At 37.3% G+C, this 17,926-nt stretch overlaps 1 protein-coding gene across 2 annotated transcripts in view; it reads left to right on the top strand.

The window, feature by feature from the left end:
- The window catches only part of REV3L (REV3 like, DNA directed polymerase zeta catalytic subunit), a 126,661-nt gene that overhangs the window by 56,891 nt on the left and 51,844 nt on the right, over positions 1-17,926 (top strand). The window contains exons 6-12 of one of the 2 annotated variants that reach the window (XM_027632941.1): positions 8,347-8,441; positions 9,001-9,105; positions 10,051-10,135; positions 10,221-10,369; positions 10,654-10,779; positions 13,325-13,562; positions 17,444-17,583. In XM_027632941.1, the coding sequence (XP_027488742.1) occupies positions 8,347-8,441; positions 9,001-9,105; positions 10,051-10,135; positions 10,221-10,369; positions 10,654-10,779; positions 13,325-13,562; positions 17,444-17,583 (938 nt within the window). The remainder of the gene's footprint in view (positions 1-8,346; positions 8,442-9,000; positions 9,106-10,050; positions 10,136-10,220; positions 10,370-10,653; positions 10,780-13,324; positions 13,563-17,443; positions 17,584-17,926) is intronic. The other variant, XM_027632947.1, reaches the window with a different exon arrangement.

Below are 17,926 nucleotides of genomic sequence, written 5' to 3'. Positions count from 1 at the left end.
AAAGACACTGAGGTGCTTGAAAGTGTACAGAGAAGGGTAACGAAGCTGGGGAAGGGTCTGAAGCACAAGGCTCATGAGGAGCAGCTGAGGAAGCTGGAGTTGTTTAGCCTGGAGAAAAGAAGGCTCAGGGTAGAATTTTATCACTCTCAAAAACTATCTGAAATGTGGTTGTAGTCAGGCGGGGGTCAGTCTTTTCTCCCAGGTAACAAGTGGCAGGGCAAAAGAAAATGGCCTTGAGTTGTGCCAGGGAAGGTTTAGATTGAATATTAGGAAAAATTTTATTCACCGAAAGGGTAGTCAGGCATTGGAATAGGCTGCCCAGGAAGTGGTGGAATTGCCATCTGTGGAAGTATTCACAAAAACATGTGGTTCTGGCACTTGGGGATATGGTTTAGCACTGCTAGATTAACAGTTGGACTTGATGAGTTGGGGAGGGGAGATAAACTGGCAGTATCTGGAGCTACTTTCATTTGTACAGTTTATCCATAGCAAGTTCCTTCTTTAAGCTGCTTCCTGATGTTTGACAGGTCCTTCTGTCATCTAGTGGTCTTCTCAGTCTTAGGGTGGTTCCTGTCATTCTCCTCCAAAATGCTTATCAGGCTCAATATTCCCTGTTTCCCGCTAGTGTTATGTTCTGGGAACATTTGCTTCTCCAGTAGGAAGTGCATGCCTTAAACCATACTTCAGATTTTTCTAGTGTGCAAAAGCTTGTATTAGGTAGCATCTGGTTTTCTGGTTCTACTTCTACTTTAAGAAGATTTTGTAACAACATTCATCTGACAGTTGTATTGTGATTTTACTTGTGGTCACTTTATATCCAGTTGTTCTTGGACAACTATTTCTTCTCCTTTTTGGCTACACACTTCATTCACAGTTCTTTTCAACCTGTATTTGGCTTGTAAATAAGTACTTACTTACTTACTTAAAACTTACTTAACCTTTGGGAGGTTGGATTGTAAATTAGACCAGGATCATCTGATGTTACTTTACACAGATGTGGGGAAGGAAGATGAAAAGAAAGCAAAGTAGCACTTCCTGGCTGTCAAAACCAGAGAGGGATGAGGTCAGCATAGCAGGAGCCAAGGCATGCATCCTCATAGCTATAACTACAGGCCTTGTTTCTGCCTTCTTCCACGCTTCTGTGTATACTGCCAGGGATGCAGCACCTCACTTGTGCCAGTCCTTCTCCGGCGCTCACACTTGTTCCAGAAGTGGAATGTTAGCAGTAATGGGGAAAATCCAAGCCTGTCCATTTCCCTAGCATATTTACTCTCTGTACTTTTGCCAGCAGGAATTTATTTCATGAACATAAAGCCTGAATACTACATAAGATGCCAGACAGATTCTCTCTAGCACTGTATGCAATGATACTGGTAGTTCCTGATACGCTTTACAGTTTCATTTATCATGCCACTTTGGCTTGTAAGCATTTTAGGATTTATTAGTACAAGGTGATTCTATTCTTTTTTTTTTCCAATGGAGCATCTTCTGTTTGGAATCCCTTGGAAGTTCTTATAGGATCTTGCATCCCGTTTTTAAATTTCATCCTGTTTATATTATTCTAATTCTAAGTTATCCTGCTTTTGTTTTCTGATACTGGCTTACGTCTACTGGCTTGTCTTATCAGCATATTTCATTACCACACTGCTGCATTTTCTGCCAAAAATATTAATGAGAAGTGAAGTAGACTCAGTCACAGAAACTGAGTTCTACAAATTCAGTTCTACAAATTTTTTATCAATGCTCTGGGTTTTTTTTATATAACCAATAGGAATTTCATCTTTACTTAGCTCTTAAAATGCTTTAATGAATTAGGAACTCATTTACAACTTCTCCAACTGAAATTTTTTCCCATATGATACTGTGTCAAACATTCTTTTGTCTAGAAAATTAATTTTTTTATTAAAGGTGTTCTAGCATGACTCTCTTTCCTATGCTGTAGGATGTACATGCCATAGCAAAGTAAAAAACCTAAATTTTTCCAGTCCTAATTTTGCTCTGTTCTGTATCTACATCAAATTAATTGCCTGTTATAATTTCTCCTGGATTATTTATGGGAGGCATCAACTTAAAACAGTGTTCTTGTAATAAAACCCATGCTGCAGTCCCTCTTTCAGATTACCTTCCTACTTTATTTCCTTTCAAATTCTGAAAATTTGTATCTAGGTCGTTTTAATGGACCTATAATTGTCACGATCAACCTTGCCTAGGACCTAGATCATATGAGATACCTATCTGAGGAATCCCTTGTAATTGTTTCTTAAAATAACTGTGACTCAATTGTTTTTAATTTTGCAGTCTACCGCATTACTCGATATCTGTAAAACTACCTTTCTTCCTTTATTTCTGTCTTTCCTTAATGAGTTCTGTATTCCCAACATATTTAGCTTCTGTGTGTAGCTATATCAACAGCTGTATTGATTTCTAGTTTCACGTGCAATACCAGGAGAGTCCCCACACTTTATTTTCCAGTCCTGTTGAGTTTAAGAGAAATTATCTGTTTTGTGAATTGTTTAGCAAAACAAATTTACTTGCTGTATTTCACCACTTGAATGTTTTCAGCAGCATTTGGAGTTTCTTCTGTCACTGAAATTCTAAGTTCTTTGCTTGTTGTTTATATCAGATATAAAAATCACATAAATCTTTCCCTACCTTTCAGCTGTACACTGAAGTTATTAGTTGTTATGTCAAGAAAAAGGAAAGAGGGAAAAGACATTCAAATGTTGTTTGAGACCACAAAACTTCTAGGCCAGTCTTGTATTCTTAGTGACTGGGATGTCTGTTTGACCTCATTATCCTTTGTTTTGTGTACATTGAGAATACATTTTAGAGATAGTCCAACATGTATCTGCCAAGTCCTTGCTGTACGTGGCAGTTAACAAGTTCCCTTTTTTAACGAAGCAGTGCCAGTGATTTGGCACTTCTTGACTTTGGAACACAGTATATCAGTTGGCTGAACTATGATTCTGGGTACCTATGATTCTGGTACTATTTAGAAGTCATGTATGTAACATGGGTGGCATTTTGCATGAGTAAGTGCCAGTGGTGGTTCCTTATTTCAAAGAATTTTTGAGAACTGTGCCAAAGTTTCTTGGTAACTGAACTCCCTCTTCAGTACTAGAAAGCACCTTGCTACTCTGCCACATCTCCAAAACAGTATTTAACCTAGCTATGTCCTGTCATGCTCCTGGCAAATCTCTGAATTACTAACTTGCTGCTATGATTAGCATACTGTATTGAGCCAGGGATATGTCTTTTAATGTAATTCTAGAGCGATTCTGTTATGAAGTAGACAAATGTCCAAAGCCCCTAGTGCCCAGGAATACCTGCTGTTCTAAGGCTTTTAGATACAATACTTGCCAGTGTTATTACCTTGGAACCTACAAAGCCTGCTTTAAAATGGGCAGTAGACACCTGAATCTGGCAGTGCTATCCTAAAGTTTTTGACATCAGGAGTTCTTCGCATGAGGCACATTTATTTTATATCTCAAGTAGGTAATAATAAATGATGAAACCCTTGTAAGAGTTCCATTGAGAAAACTTTTTGGTAAACATCAGACTTGAAATAATCTGCCAGTCAAATCTACCACTTGGACATGATGCGTTAAAAGCAGAATGACTGGTAGACTGCTTTTGAGAAGCACTTTTTAAAAATCCTAGATTTGCTATTAGACACTAGTTTATATGGAAGTGGAGACATCTGACGCATAACACTTTTGCACAGTCTAGCAGATTTTTACTAGGTTTGTGGATGTCATAGTTGCTTTTCTCACTTGTCTGGTTGTGCATGTTTTTATTTAGCTATTTGATTTTTAATGTAATGTTCATGTTATTGAAGTCACTGGAACATCCTGAAAACAGAGACATGTTTTCTTCTGTGAACAGAATATGGAAAATTATTACGTCAAATTTTAGAGTCCTTATCAGTGCAGTTGAGTGACACTTTTCAGATTCTTCATGAAGTTAATTTCTGTCTGCTATGCTCAGTTTAACATTATAAATCCCTCAGATGCGGTCATCACAGAACTTGTTTCCTTAGGCTGTCATTAATATTGGTAATTAGGTAACTGACACTGATGTTCATTCTTCAAGGTTTTTGAGGGCTTTGATCTATCTAGCTGTATGTAGTGGTGTAGGTAGTTGACTGTAGCTTTAATTCATGGCCTCAGCATCTGAGAAACCAAACCATGGTACTTTCTTTGAGCACAGGTTTCATCCTAAACTATACTTATCATCTCAGTGGATAGTGCAAACAAACTATTATTTTCTTCAAAAATAATGACCATTTTCTCTGTCTCTTCTCAAAATAATGTGTTTGGAGAGTTTCATACAAAGGTAAGATGGATTTGTATTGCAGCTTTTCAGCATGGTGTATAGGTATGAAAGGCAATTTAAAATGGACTGGTATGAGTATCCCAAGTAGCCTAGCATGGCAACTCAGTGTTGCACAACCCTGATTTATCTTGCTTTTTGGAGAGTAAACTTTTGTTCTTTTGCAGCTGGGTTGCTTCTATTCCTATACCACTTCACTTAACCCTGCCTTTCAAGTGTCTGCATTCAAGCTGTATCTTGTGAACAATTCTCTCTGCATTCTCTTTTACAAAATGAAACCTAGACGCTTTGTCTGGGACTAAGTCTTCTTTTCTAATCTTGTTCTAGGACAGATATTCTCAAATCATGGTTTTGATATTACATAAACCACGATAAGCTGATGCCTGTGATATGAAGCAGGTGATTAGTCGGTTGTGTAGGGCAATCTGTGTCAAACAGGCCATTCTGAATATCTTAGAAGGGTTTACAACTGCTAGTGACTTGAAACAGTTCATATTTTCAGCTGACTACAGCTGGGAGACTAGACATGTTCTGACTTCTTCATACTGTCTTCTCCAAACTATTGACAATACTCAGATTAAACAGTTCCCAAGCAGCATGTAATAATGTTAATAACTGTACTTCAGGACAGTTTGTGCTCCTCCCTCACCTCCTGACATTTTTGTTTTAATCAGCGTAAATTAAAATGTTAGAAGGGCCAGTTAAATCTGCTCTGCTTTCATAAGCCCTTTGAGGCTCTTCCTGAAGTGGGAACAAATGGCTTCTTGGCCTTGGTGGCTTACCTGAATGTGGCAAAGCTTGTAGTGCTGCTGCCCTGACTTCAACTAGTGCAAATGTCTAGCAGCTCACCTTGACAAGGATGTTAAATGCCAAACTAATGAACTGGTTGTATTGAGAAGATGTTTTTTAAGTGTTATGAACTCACTCTGCATGTCAGATGTCTTCATTAGCTTCCACATCAGTCCTTGGAGCATGCAGTTTTGACTGCCAACCCTGCCTTCATCTTGAAAATGTTAATGACAACTATGATGATAAATCTTAAATCTGTTTCAAAAAGGACTCTTGTTAGCTCAGTGTTTGTAATTCGAATAATAAGCCATGTGAATTGGAATACTGTTGTTTTGGCAAAGAGATTCCTTAAATCTGTTTGATTTAGAGCTTGGGCAAAATGAGCTCTTCTGCTTCTAGTTGCTCAAATTGTTTGAATGAGTTGCAGACAAAGAATATGCTTCAAATTAATATTATTATGGAAAAATACTTAAGTTACATTGACAACTACCAGTTTGTTCTGAATTCAACAATGTTGAATTTAGTGTTATTTTTATATGATAAATCCATATTAGAATCTCTCATAAAAAAGAAATCTGATTATTTGGAAGGTTCTTGGACAATTTTGTCTTTGGTCTTGATCAGTTGTCAAAAAAACTCACTGACCACACTCTTGATGGGGATGTGAGAAACCAAGACATGAGATTTTTTTGGAAAAAGTGTCCTAACTACTTGAAGGGAAAAGAATAGAAAGCTGTCTTTGTCAGAGGAAAGGCAAATGCTTCATTTAATGGTTTTGGTCATGAAACAAACTCTTCAGAAATAGGTCACTAACCCTAAAATACATTTTTTCTTAAACTTTTCAAGAACTTTCATTCTTTCTTTTTCCCTGCTCCTCCCCTCATTGTTTGTTTGTTTTTATTGTATTCTTTTAAAAGAGGAAATTAACAAAAGTGGAAAGCTCAGAGCTTTGCTGTTGTATCCTCCAGACAAGTAAAATGCTGATCTTTACCAGATTTCTGATATCAGTGGCCATTATATATTGTAGTCCCTTTTTTGCTTGTTCCCAGAAATACTTTGATTTTTGTGAAGGGAGCCAACAATTTTTGCAGCCTCCTCCCTCACTCTTGTTTCCCAATGATCTTGCAGTTCTTTCTTGTTGTGGGATCAAAATACAGGACTCAGCTTGCCTGTAGTTCCTGTTACCCATTGTGCAGGCAAGAGGCCAGCTCTGTTTAAATGCTTTGATGAACACCCAAAGTGAATGACATGAAAAGTATTTATGGAATTCTTTTTCAACTGATGGTTTAACTGGGAAGAGAGGGAAGTGATGACAATGTATTGTCCTTAAAAGTGTGCATAGAATCATAAAATAATTTGAATTGGAAGAGACGTTTAGAGGTCATCTAGTCCAGCCCCCTTGCAATGAACAGGAGCACCTTCAACTAGATTAGGTTGCTTAAAGCCCTGTCCAGGCTGGCATTGAATGTTTTCAGAGGCGAGACATCCACAGCCTCTCTTGGAAACCTGTTCCAATGTTTCACCAACCCTCATTGTTTAAAAAAAATCTTCCTTACATCTAGTCTAAACTCACCCTCTTTCAGTTTAAAACCATTACCCCTTGTCCTATCACTACAGGCCCTACTAGAAAGTTTGTTGCCATCTTTCTTGTAGGCCCCCCTTAGGTGCTGGAAGGTGCTGGAAGGTCTTCCTGGAGCCTTCTCCAGGCTGGTCAACCCCAGCTCTCTCAATCTGTCTTCGTATGAGAGGTGCTCCAGTCTCCTAATGATCTTTGTGTCCCTTCTCTGGACTCGCTCCAGCAGGTCCATGTCCATCTTATGTTGGGAGCCCCAGAGATGGATGCAGAATCACCTTCCTTGACATGCTGGCCATGCAGCTTTAGATGCAGCCCAGGATGCAGTTGGCCTCGGCTGTGAGCAAACATTGCCAGCGCATGAGCAGCTTTCCCTCCACCAGTACCCCCAAGTCCTTCAGCCTGTGGGTTGCCCCAGTGCTGGTGCAGGACCCTGAACTTGGTCTTCTTTAACCTCACAAGGTTCACACAGACCCATTTCTCAAGCTCATCCCATCACTTATAAGTGTCAACCAGATCACTCAGCTTGCAACATAACATAACGTAACTGCAACATAAGTGAGGGAATTTAATTTTACATTTCTTTCGGATTTTATATTTCTAGATAGTTAAATACTTAATTTTCAAAGAAGTGTCGGGAATCTCCAGCTTTTTATTACATCATCTACTACCTTCCTGTGTTATAGTAAATTCTATTCAAAACTTAGAGAGCATTGAAAATGTTAAGGAATTATATCTTATCCTATAATCTTGCTGAGATTTTTGAGGCTTTGTGTGTGTCAGGGAATGTAGGAGTACAACTAGGTGCTCTAAATCACCAGACTAATTAACCCAGACAAATGGTCCTGAAGAGCTTTGAGGGGATTTTCAGTGTTTCCCTAAAAGTTTTTAAAGGGTAAACAGACTTTCACATAAACCTGGGAAAAGGTTTCTCTTTCTTAGCTTCCTCCATGAACCTCTTAAAAGTGGTTCACTGGCAGCAACAGGTGGAAGGTCACTGACCTCTGCAATTCTGAAAAGGCACAGCAGGAAGCTGTTACAAGATCCTTGCACAACAACCTTGAATCTGTTTCTAGTATTTTAAATCTTCACCAAGCCAGTTATCCTTAGTTCAGCATGTGTTTGGGTTGTTAATGCTCTGTTAATATTCACCAGCATAAAGAAAAAATCTGAAAAGTAAAATATTTTTTGCTTCACTTCTCTTATCTGTAAATGTTAAAGTGTTTTGCATTGCTCTTAACTATGAATGAGAGAGAAAAATTCTTGCCACTGTGTTTTCTGGGTGCAAGATCATGCCTATGGGTGTGGTCCTATTAGCTGAGTTCTATAGAACATTTCATCTTGTATTTGAGGAGGAGAACATTATTGTAATTGTACTTAGCGTTGTTTGCCAGGTCTTTTCTCTTCTTCCCACAAAAGAAAAAAGCTAGACCCTCTAAGTTGAAGATACAGGTTTCTCATCTAATTAGATTTGAATATGACCATTAATTTAAGGACTTGCAGGAGAGGATAAGAACTGATAATTCTGTATTCAGTTACTCACTCTGTTCCCCGTGAAATATTTTAGATGTTAGTGCAGTTAGAAAATGATGATCCATGTTTCAAAATCAGTGTATTGATAAAATTAACCTGTGATATTTATGTTGTCACAGCTCTTTAATGTTGAAAGGTGTTGAGCCACAAAGTACCTGTGAATTGGAGGTGGATGCAGTAGCTGCCGACATTTTAAATCAACTGGATATTGAAGGTGAAGTGTTAACAACATTCTATGTAAAATGGTTTTAGAATAGAAACTATGTTGTCATCTTCTTTCAAAGCTCAGTTTAGTTAAATCACAATCCAAATTTCAGTGTTAGTAATTTGTTGATTTAAAAATTTATAAAGTTTAAAAAAAGGATTGAATTAACTCTGGAAGAAAACAGGTTATAAAAATAACCTATTAGAGCAATATAAAGAGATTTTTGTTAATGCATAACAGATGGTTTCAGACCTATAAAGAGGATAGTAATGGAAATATCAACATCAAGTATGCATGTGTATGTACATACACCTATATATACATACAGACACATACTTGATGAGAAGACCATAAAAAGCCAAAGATTTACATTAAAATAGGAGATCTAAAAAACAAATCACCTTAACTTTTACATAACACTGAATCCTAGAGTAAGGCAAGAATTACAATTAAAAAATAACAGACTAGAATTGCAAAAGAAATGAAGAATAATGTCAAAATCTGAACTGGGGAAAGAATGCTTTGTCACATTGACAGACTTCCCTTCATGTATTCTTGCCTATTTCAGCCCAGATTGGCAGGAACCCTGGTTTGCAAGCTATATGGGAAGATGAAAAGCAGCGACGGAGACAGAAATGTGAATCTTCTCAGATTAAGCCACCTGAGTCACAAGGTAAAATTGTGTAACTGTTAATCCAAACTTTGAATGAGAAGCAAGCAGGAGGGTAGGATTTAAGTTGGTGTATCAAGTTTGAGGGCTTTTTAGATGTACTGGGTTTTTTGCTTCCAAGCTTACTGATTGTCCAGTATGTGTATTTCAATTTTTAAAGCAAGATACATAATCTTGCCTAAAAACATCATGATTCTGCTAGCTACAAAACATTCCAGACAGAATGAAAGATAATGACAGCTAAGATTGCATGCTTTGTGATGGAAAACATTTAAATGTTTAAATACTGGCAAAACTAAATCTCTTATCTTGAAGCTTTTCATTGTAATTTATGCACAAGAGCAATTCCTTTTAATTTCTGTGGAATTATAGCTAAGGTGATATTAGATTAAAATTCTAATAGGATAGACAAATCCCTGTGTTCTTATGTAAAATTCATTACAAAGGGAAGACTGTGCTCTGCAAAGTAATTGCATAAGGAACAGGCTATTCTCTGCAGAACCCAGGCCATGTTTCTTTTGAAATATGAATGATATTTGGCAAGTAAGCCAGAGGATTGCAAGAAGGAAAGAGGCAGATTCCTGGCTAACGCAGACTGCTTTCTCATCGACTTTTTTTCCTGTATTTCTGTGTAAGGTTATTCAGGCTACATAAACCAGACTTTTCAAAATTGTTCACTGATTTTTCTTTTCCTGGATGCTCACCTTGGTGGAATTTCATGATTTGTAAATGCTATTGATACTCACAGTTACAGATGAGGTCAGTCAGAGTATGTGAAGTATTTGAAAGTGTTTAAATACGCTTGGAAAATCAGCCCTCAGTTTGGCACTTAAAGTTAGCAGATACTTCAACTTTGAGCCACTTCCTAATAAAATGAGTAATTTTAGCTGCTCTCTGTGTAAGAGGTCAAAGTAAAACTGAATAACAAATATTTTTCAAATTTTAAAGACCGTGGATTTGTGCCAGCAACAGAGAGTGAAAAATTTTTTCAGAAGAGACTTAAAGAAATTCTCAAGCAAAATGACTTCTCTGTGTAAGTGTTAAGCCATTTATCATAAAGTATAGTATTCTATGCAAACCTTAAATATACATTTAAAAATTGCTTTTCAATTAACTAGAACATTGTCAGGATCGTTGGACTACAGTAATGGATCAGAGGAGTTCTCTGCTGAGCTAACACTACATTCTGAGGTCCTTTCTCCTGAAGCCTTTCAGTGTGCGCCAGCTAATATGGTAGAAGTGCATGATGATAAAAAGATGAACAAAGGTGAGTATTTTTAATATCATAATTGTTTAGGCATAAATCTGTGTCATGGTTTGGCTGTTTATACTATTAGCAGAAGGAAGTTGTGATTGTCAGTTACGAAAAAACGAAGAGTAGTTTTGCTTTTATTTTTACTATTGTTAGAGTAAGCCTTTCTAAAATTGCCACAGCAAATAATGAAATATACTTGGATAGTAAAATCCATTCTGAAGTGGCTTGCTTTCATAATGTATTGATGTGTCTTATGTGTTTTATGCTTTTTCTTCTTTTTTTTTTTTTTTTTAAAGACTCCGATATGATGCATACTGCTAAAGAGGAGGCACTTATTAATGAAGAAGCAATTTTAAACATTGTGGAGAACAGTCAGAGCTTTCAGCCTTTGTCTCAAAGACTGAGTCAGACTACAGTTTTTAGTGAGTATGACTGGAGTGTCTTTTCTTCCAGGCTATTTTACTGTTCAGCAGTCTTTGTTGTGTTCACTTAGGTAACCAGTCATGAAAGAAAATAAGTAGTTTACCTCAGGGATTTTGTCAAGCAGATTGAGACTTTATGTACACGCGTATTCTACCACCACCAGCACTAAAACACCTTATGTTTTCTAAAAGATGTCACCAGGACTGTATTTGTAGAAGCTACTGTGTTTTACTGGTTTACTAAGCCCTCTCACCAGGTCAGCTCAATGCAATCTCTTGTGAGTATTGCTCTTCATTGTGTTCCTACGGTTACAGGGCTAAAACTATCAGAATAAAGAAGATTTTGACTGTCTATCTGTGGTACTCTTGCAGTTACTGACTGCATCTTTCTTACAGTTAAGGTAGGGGACATGTTTATGATCTGTCTTTAGAAGCTCAGTTTTCTGGAAATACTGGGGGATAGTAGGCTGATAATCAGAGGCAAGTTGCAGCAGAGCGTTTCCCAAAATTTGTACATATAAAAGAATGTGGAAGGCAAAGAAACAAGAAGCAGAGCATTAAAGAGGGGAAGAAAAACCATGACACTAAAAAAATCTGAATGGCATGAGGGGGAAAGAACAATAAAATAACCACAAAGGAACTTGTATGAAAAGCTACTTGGGGTAGAAATTGTTCTAATACTCTAGAGAAGATGAAAAGCACGTAGTTCCTGCTATCTCTCTATGTATGTTCTTGGGTAAATATAATGTATAATGTTAATATGCACTACATGGTGCAGGGCAGGGAGGAGTATCTAAAACCTGTATCCTCTAGTGCTTTTGATACCTATAGGGTGTGAATATGTTAATGAGCAACAAGATACAATATGGCAAGAGTATATATCTTTGGGTAATAAATGATGCAAACTTGAAATCTTTTCTTGCTAAGGAAGGAGGAGTTAGATGAAGAGTGTTTTGTGATGCTGTTTTATTTTGCAGAGAGTAGGCAAGATTTTGGTTATCAAAGTGTTAAAGGCAAGGATTTGGATTTATTGGGAGAACTGTAAGAAGTTATGTGGGAACTGGCAAACATGAGCAAGCCTGAGAGGATGAGCAGTGACTAAAATAATATATAGGGTATATCTTTGTGCATTTGAATTGCTCAACCAAATAGGAGTGTTGAAGTGGTATGGGTTTTCCATTGACTAGGGAAAAAACAAGAAAAGTTCGAGATTATCTGACTCTTTTTTGTCCTTTTTTCCTCCCTACTTCTTCTTTTTATCATGGGGCTACTAATTCCTGGTCTCTTCTGTGACCATGAGTAACATACTGCATATTTAGGTCTCTTAGGCTCTTTCATAGCATGCACTAGTCTTCACTATTCCTTTGTAGAGTTGTAGTGTCACAGGGACTGTGAACCGCATGATTTCCACTGTTCACTGTGAATTACCCAGCAAGGTTCATATTAATGTGAAATAGAGGTTGGAGTTTAGTGAGGGACCTCACAAAGGGCAAAGGAGCCAAGAACATAAAGCATAATTAAAAGTGGGTTAATTCAGAACTCTGGCAAAGGCAATGGTTTCCACTGTAAAGGGTTGTATGGTGTCTTGTGAAGCCTTTGTAAAATATGAAAAATGCCTTCCTCACTGATGTTAAGATCTATTTTATGTAATTCTCAAGATCATTGTAAATCATATGATATTCCCTGAGTAAAGAAAGTAGAGATTGTAATTCTTCAACCAGAAGAGAAGAGAGAAGTAACAAAGATGCATGGTAGACTGGAGATCGTAAGTTGGTTATGAGGTCAGATGAAAGGTAAGCAGGAAGAGAGTGAGAAAAATTTGTGACTTGAAAGGATTTTTAAGAAACAAAAATAAAAAATGAGGCGGGAAGTGCATGAATTAGTGAAACTTGGGTCAAATAAAAGAAAATAAAAAACAATTTAAGAGAGGAGAGAAATCAGGTGAACTTTCAGTGTTTAGAGAAACTTGTGAAGAGAACAGATTAGAGCTGAAGTTAAGCATTATTGTAAAGGAGAGAAGGAGGAAGAACTAGTTGATCAAAATCAGTATCCCTTTTGACGAGATGCAGCGGTTGAAAGTCTTTGAGTGATACAGAGAGAAGCACCCAACAAAGTTATTGAAATCATGGGAGATTGAAAAGGTGGTGATGCTTCAGAAGCTGGCACTCATGCTGAAATTAAAGGGGAGAGTGAAGCTTTACGGAATGTGAGGAGGTAATAGGAGAGTGGAGAGAGAGGGAGAAGTGCTTCCTCTAAATCTATTACAATCAGAAGAGTAGGGCAGAAAAAAAGAAAGTTGTCAAATTTTTAAATAAAGAGCTGGAAAAAATAAATAATAAAATTTGGAAAAATAAGATATGAAAAAAGATGTGATTCTGTAGCCTGCCTTGCCATAGACATTAACAAACTAGTAGATTTTTAAATGGCGAGCGGGTTTTTTTGTTTGTTTTCTTTTACTTGGGTTTGTTTTTTACTGATAGACTATAACTAGTCATTTACAAGTAGAACAAAATATAGATTCTACTCGTATGGGCTTTTTCTGCAGTGGGCAGTAGTGCTGACGAGGCCATGATTGATCTGTTGGCTGGATTGGAGACTGATGGATATCGGATGGAACATCAAAAAGCACTCTCTCACCATCATTCTCTTGGAAGCTGTCGAAATTCTCAGAACAGTGATGATGAAGAAAATGAGCCACAGTGTGAGAAAGAAGAAATGGAACTTAGCTTGTTAATGTCCCAGAGGTGGGACAGTAGCATGGAAGAACCTGGGCCAAAAAGAAGGTATATATGTGATTTTCTTTTCTTAATGTTTTTTTCTGCCAGATCTTTCCTCCTTCCCACCTTGTTGTCAAGTGTGCAATGAGCCCAGTGAGCTGTAGAGAGGTCTCTGTTGACAACATTGGAAAAACCTGTGCAGATCTTGGGATGGAATGCAGCTGTTTAGATGATGCTGTGAATCATTGATGTTATCTGGAAATAAAGATTAAATGTTTAGGTTTGGCTGCACATAAGCTTCTAATTTGCACTTTGAGGAAAAATTGAGTAGGCTTTTTGTTCTACAAGTCCAAATACAAAAAAACCTTCAGTGGTAGTAACTTCCTGGTAAGGTCACAGCTTGAATGTAGTACAAATATTAAGGTATATCTCATACATCTTTTACTGAAGTGAATATTTAAGAAGTATTCATGTGAAGACTGACCAAGATGCCTGAGAAAAACACCCATTTGTTTCCATGCTCAAAGCTTAAATCAAAACATGAATGTTGCTCACTCTGCTCAACTGCTAAAGGTCAGCAACTTGAATATTTTTAAGGCCAAGATTCTTGGAACACTTTCTCAGGTTGTAATGACCTTTCGTACAGTCCACACTGAGAGGCACTGAAAGCAACTATATCCAGTTTCTCTTCACTCCTGCTTTCAGCTGACCTTCTGATATTTATAATTCCATTTGAAATATGAGAGATTTCACAGACATACCAACTTGATATTTGGCAGTTTTTTTAGATCACAAATTATAATTATACTATGTTTTGGAGAATCAGAGAAGTATAGAAATATTTCTTTGAATTCCTGAAGACACACAAAAGTTGTAACAGAATCAGAAGTTAGATCAATAGTCTCATAAGTTCGAGACATAATTGATCTCCAAAGCTAATTTTCCTGTCTGACCTTTGATTTCTTTGGGTTTTTTCCCCTCATAGTAGTCAAAGTTGAAATTTCCACCTCAAAATATTTAACATTAATCTTCATTTTAGTGGTAGTTTCTGTGTAAAACCAACCTGTATCTTGCGGAATTCATTAGCTCAGGCACAGCTCCGTATGGGCACGACTGTACAACTTTGGCAGTCAGGTAGGATCCTGAAGCAATTAAGCGCTTTTACGCAGTAAAGAATCTTAATTAAAAGCTCAACAGACTTGATGATCTGTCTTACCAATAACTTGCTCATATATCCCTACATCTTAATTCCAAACAGAAAACTCTAGGGAGAATGTACATTCCAGGTGCTTCCACAGGGAGTCAACTTGTGTTCAGAGGGAGTTACAAGTTCTGTTTCACTGAGATCTCTGCAGAATCTGGACTGACTTCAGACACAAGCATGACTGTTTTTGCCCCCAGCATGATTCTGCTCGTTCGCAAAGAGCCGGTTTGAGTCTGATGATGGATCTAACTTTGCTCAGTTTTATTCTGTCTGCACTCAGACTCATTCTATCTGTACTTATTCCTAATGCATCCTACCATATCCATACTGTCACTTTTCTGTTATTGAGCATTCACCAGTCTTCTGTTATCTCAGAAAATATATTGAGATAATTGTAAGATAATTAATAAGATAATAAAATATATTGAGGAGTAACCACACCCTACTGAATTAATTAAAGTACTTGGGTTTGATTTGTGTTGAACTGGACTGGTTCATGTGTGGTGGTATCATGTATGTTACACAAATTTTCCTGGAATCCAAACTGATGGGCTTGTATGCAGAGAAATCCAAGTTGTTATCTGCAGAAGTCATCTCCAGTCTGACTGGGTTGACTTAAGTTGACAAAGATATACCTGGGATTAGAGCATAATTCAGGTTGGAAGAAACATCTAAATGTAACTATGTTGTCCAGTGCCCTGGTCAAAGCAGCTTTGGATAGATCAGTTGCTCAGGGCCTTGTCTGGTCAAGGTTTGAGTACCTCCAGAGACAGAGATGGAATAGTCTATATGGGCAACGTGTTCTAGTGTTTAGACACACTCGTAATGAAGAATGTTTTCCTTACGTGTAGCATTCCTTGCAGCAACCCTGTACCCATTGCCCTTTTCGTACCACTGTGCATTCTGAATCTGGTTGCATTTTCTATATATGCACTCATCAGGTACTTGACAAGTGCAACAAGATTTCCTCATAGTTTTTTCTCAATGCTGAATAAATCTCATTTGCTTAGTCACTCCTCATGTGTCATGTGTTCCAGTCCTCAGTCATTGGCTGCTCCTCAGCTGGATTTGCTCCAGTTTGTCAGTGCCTGTCTTGTAGTGGGATGCCCAAAACTGAGCACAGTACTCCAGATGCAACCTCACAACTACTGAAATGTCTGGCAGTCACAGCCCAAGATGCAATGGGCCTTCTTTGCTATAAAGGCACACTGCACGCTCTCAGGTTCAACTAGTTGTCCACCAGGGCTTTTTCATCCTTTTCTGCTAAGCCACTTCCTAGCCTGTCTCTCCCTGCCTGTAGCCATGCATATTTCATCCCATTTTTGGGACATTTGGATATGTCTTTTTGAAGTGTGTGAGGTTCCTGTCTGCTTTTTCTCCAGCCTGTTGAGATCCCTTTGGAATAGCAGAACATACCTGCTCTCCAGAGTATTGATCTCTTTCCTCAGTTTGATGTTAATTTCCATATAGAGCTGAATGTCTCTGTACTGCACTTTTCCACATTTTGGGAACAAAGAAGAGGGAGAACTAACCTCACTTAGGTACCTCACTGTGCTTGTTACTTGACTCTTCCAAGTCATGTGTTCAGATTTGAGTGGAAATTAAGTAGCTATATTTGAACCTATTGTTTCTGAACTAATAAATGTGACTTGATCTAAATTAGCTCAGCGCTGAGCACATTCAGATGTCTGGGGTGTTATGATACATATAATTCTTGCTCTGGTCTAACTCTACTCATAGAAGATTTCTGCAAAAGTAGACTGCATTTAGGTTGTTGTGGATTTTCATTGCTGTAACTTGAAGACATTTATACTTATATCCTATAAGGTACTACACAAACTTAAAAACAAACAACACACAAATTAAAAAAACCTCAAATCTCAGTCCCTTACCATGTATCTGGGTTCCTCTCTTGTATCCACAGAATAGCTAGTTTCTATTAAGAATTATGTCCATAACAAATTTATTTTAAAGAAGAAGAAATCAAATTCTTAAACACTTTTAGAATTGTAATATACTGGAGGATTTGGTTTTTGTGGTTTTCTATTATATTTTTTCTTCCTTCCCCCATCCCCCAATAAAGCCATGCCACCTTAAAAACATTAAAAAAAAATCCCAGAAGCTTTTCTTTGTAGATGTACTTCTTTTTTCCCCAGCAAATTTATGAATGTAAATATGGCAGCGTAGAACAGTTAACTTAGTAAAAGCAGCCTTAGTATTAGCAACAGTTATTGTTCAATGAGGGAGGGAAACATAGTGGTCGTGGTTTAGTTAAGCCTGCCAAGAGAGGGTAATTATTGTAAAGAGTAAAGATTTTTTTAGCAAAAAAAACCAAAAACAAACAAAAAAAAGCAGAAAAGTAAACATCTGTTTGCTAACAGCTGAACTGAAATGATTTTGCGTAGTTGGTTTAGTCTTCAAGTTTCAAGCATTTTCAAGCAGTGAAATTAAATCTCAGTAAAACTGAAATAAAATTAAGCATCTAAATGCCTTCTCTGTGTCTTCTTAAGCTAGTGAATCCTGCTGTTTTAAATGGTGTACCGCCACTGTTACCTCTTAAAGTAGTAACACTGGATAATTTTTTTAATTCTCAGTGATAAATGTAACAATTTTTATTTCCCTTTGCTTCCCCAAAACATACAAAGCCATATAGCACCACACCCCATGATTTCCAGGTCCCTATGGCTACTGATTTTCCTAAGAAAAGTATTGTGCGTCAATTAGTTCCTTCATTCTCCTTTAGGTCAGCTGGCAAAAATGTGCATCGAAGTTCAACAGAAGAGGATTCATCTTCTGAAGAAGAAATGGAGTGGAGTGGTAACAGTATGCTCCTAACTAATCTCTCTATACCTCAGTTAGATGGCACTGCAGATGAAAATGGTGGTAAGTAAATAGAAAATCAACTTTGGAAGTTGAGTCATAGTTCATTTTAACATCAATTTGCTACTTCTCAAAAGTGCTGACCATTTTCAGTCCTTCTTTCAGTTGGAAGGAAATGTTCTCAACGGATTGCAGAAACAGGCCCTTAACATCTTCCTTAAAAAACACCAGTAATTTAATCTCAATGTCCTCTATGAATTACCAGAATCTTGTTTTCTTATTGTATCAGTGATCAGAAAAGGAACATTGTTTAATTAGTTTTATAGAAAAAAACCTTATTGGAAGGAGTATTTTTCTGTTACTATCTGTTATGCAAATACGGTATTAAAAGTAATGATTCTTTAGG

The sequence above is a fragment of the Corapipo altera genome, unplaced genomic scaffold (genome assembly GCF_003945725.1).
Source record: "Corapipo altera isolate COAL_440 unplaced genomic scaffold, ASM394572v1 2b, whole genome shotgun sequence".
Classification (NCBI taxonomy): Eukaryota; Metazoa; Chordata; class Aves; order Passeriformes; family Pipridae; genus Corapipo; species Corapipo altera.
This window is presented reverse-complemented; position numbering and strand designations above follow the sequence as displayed.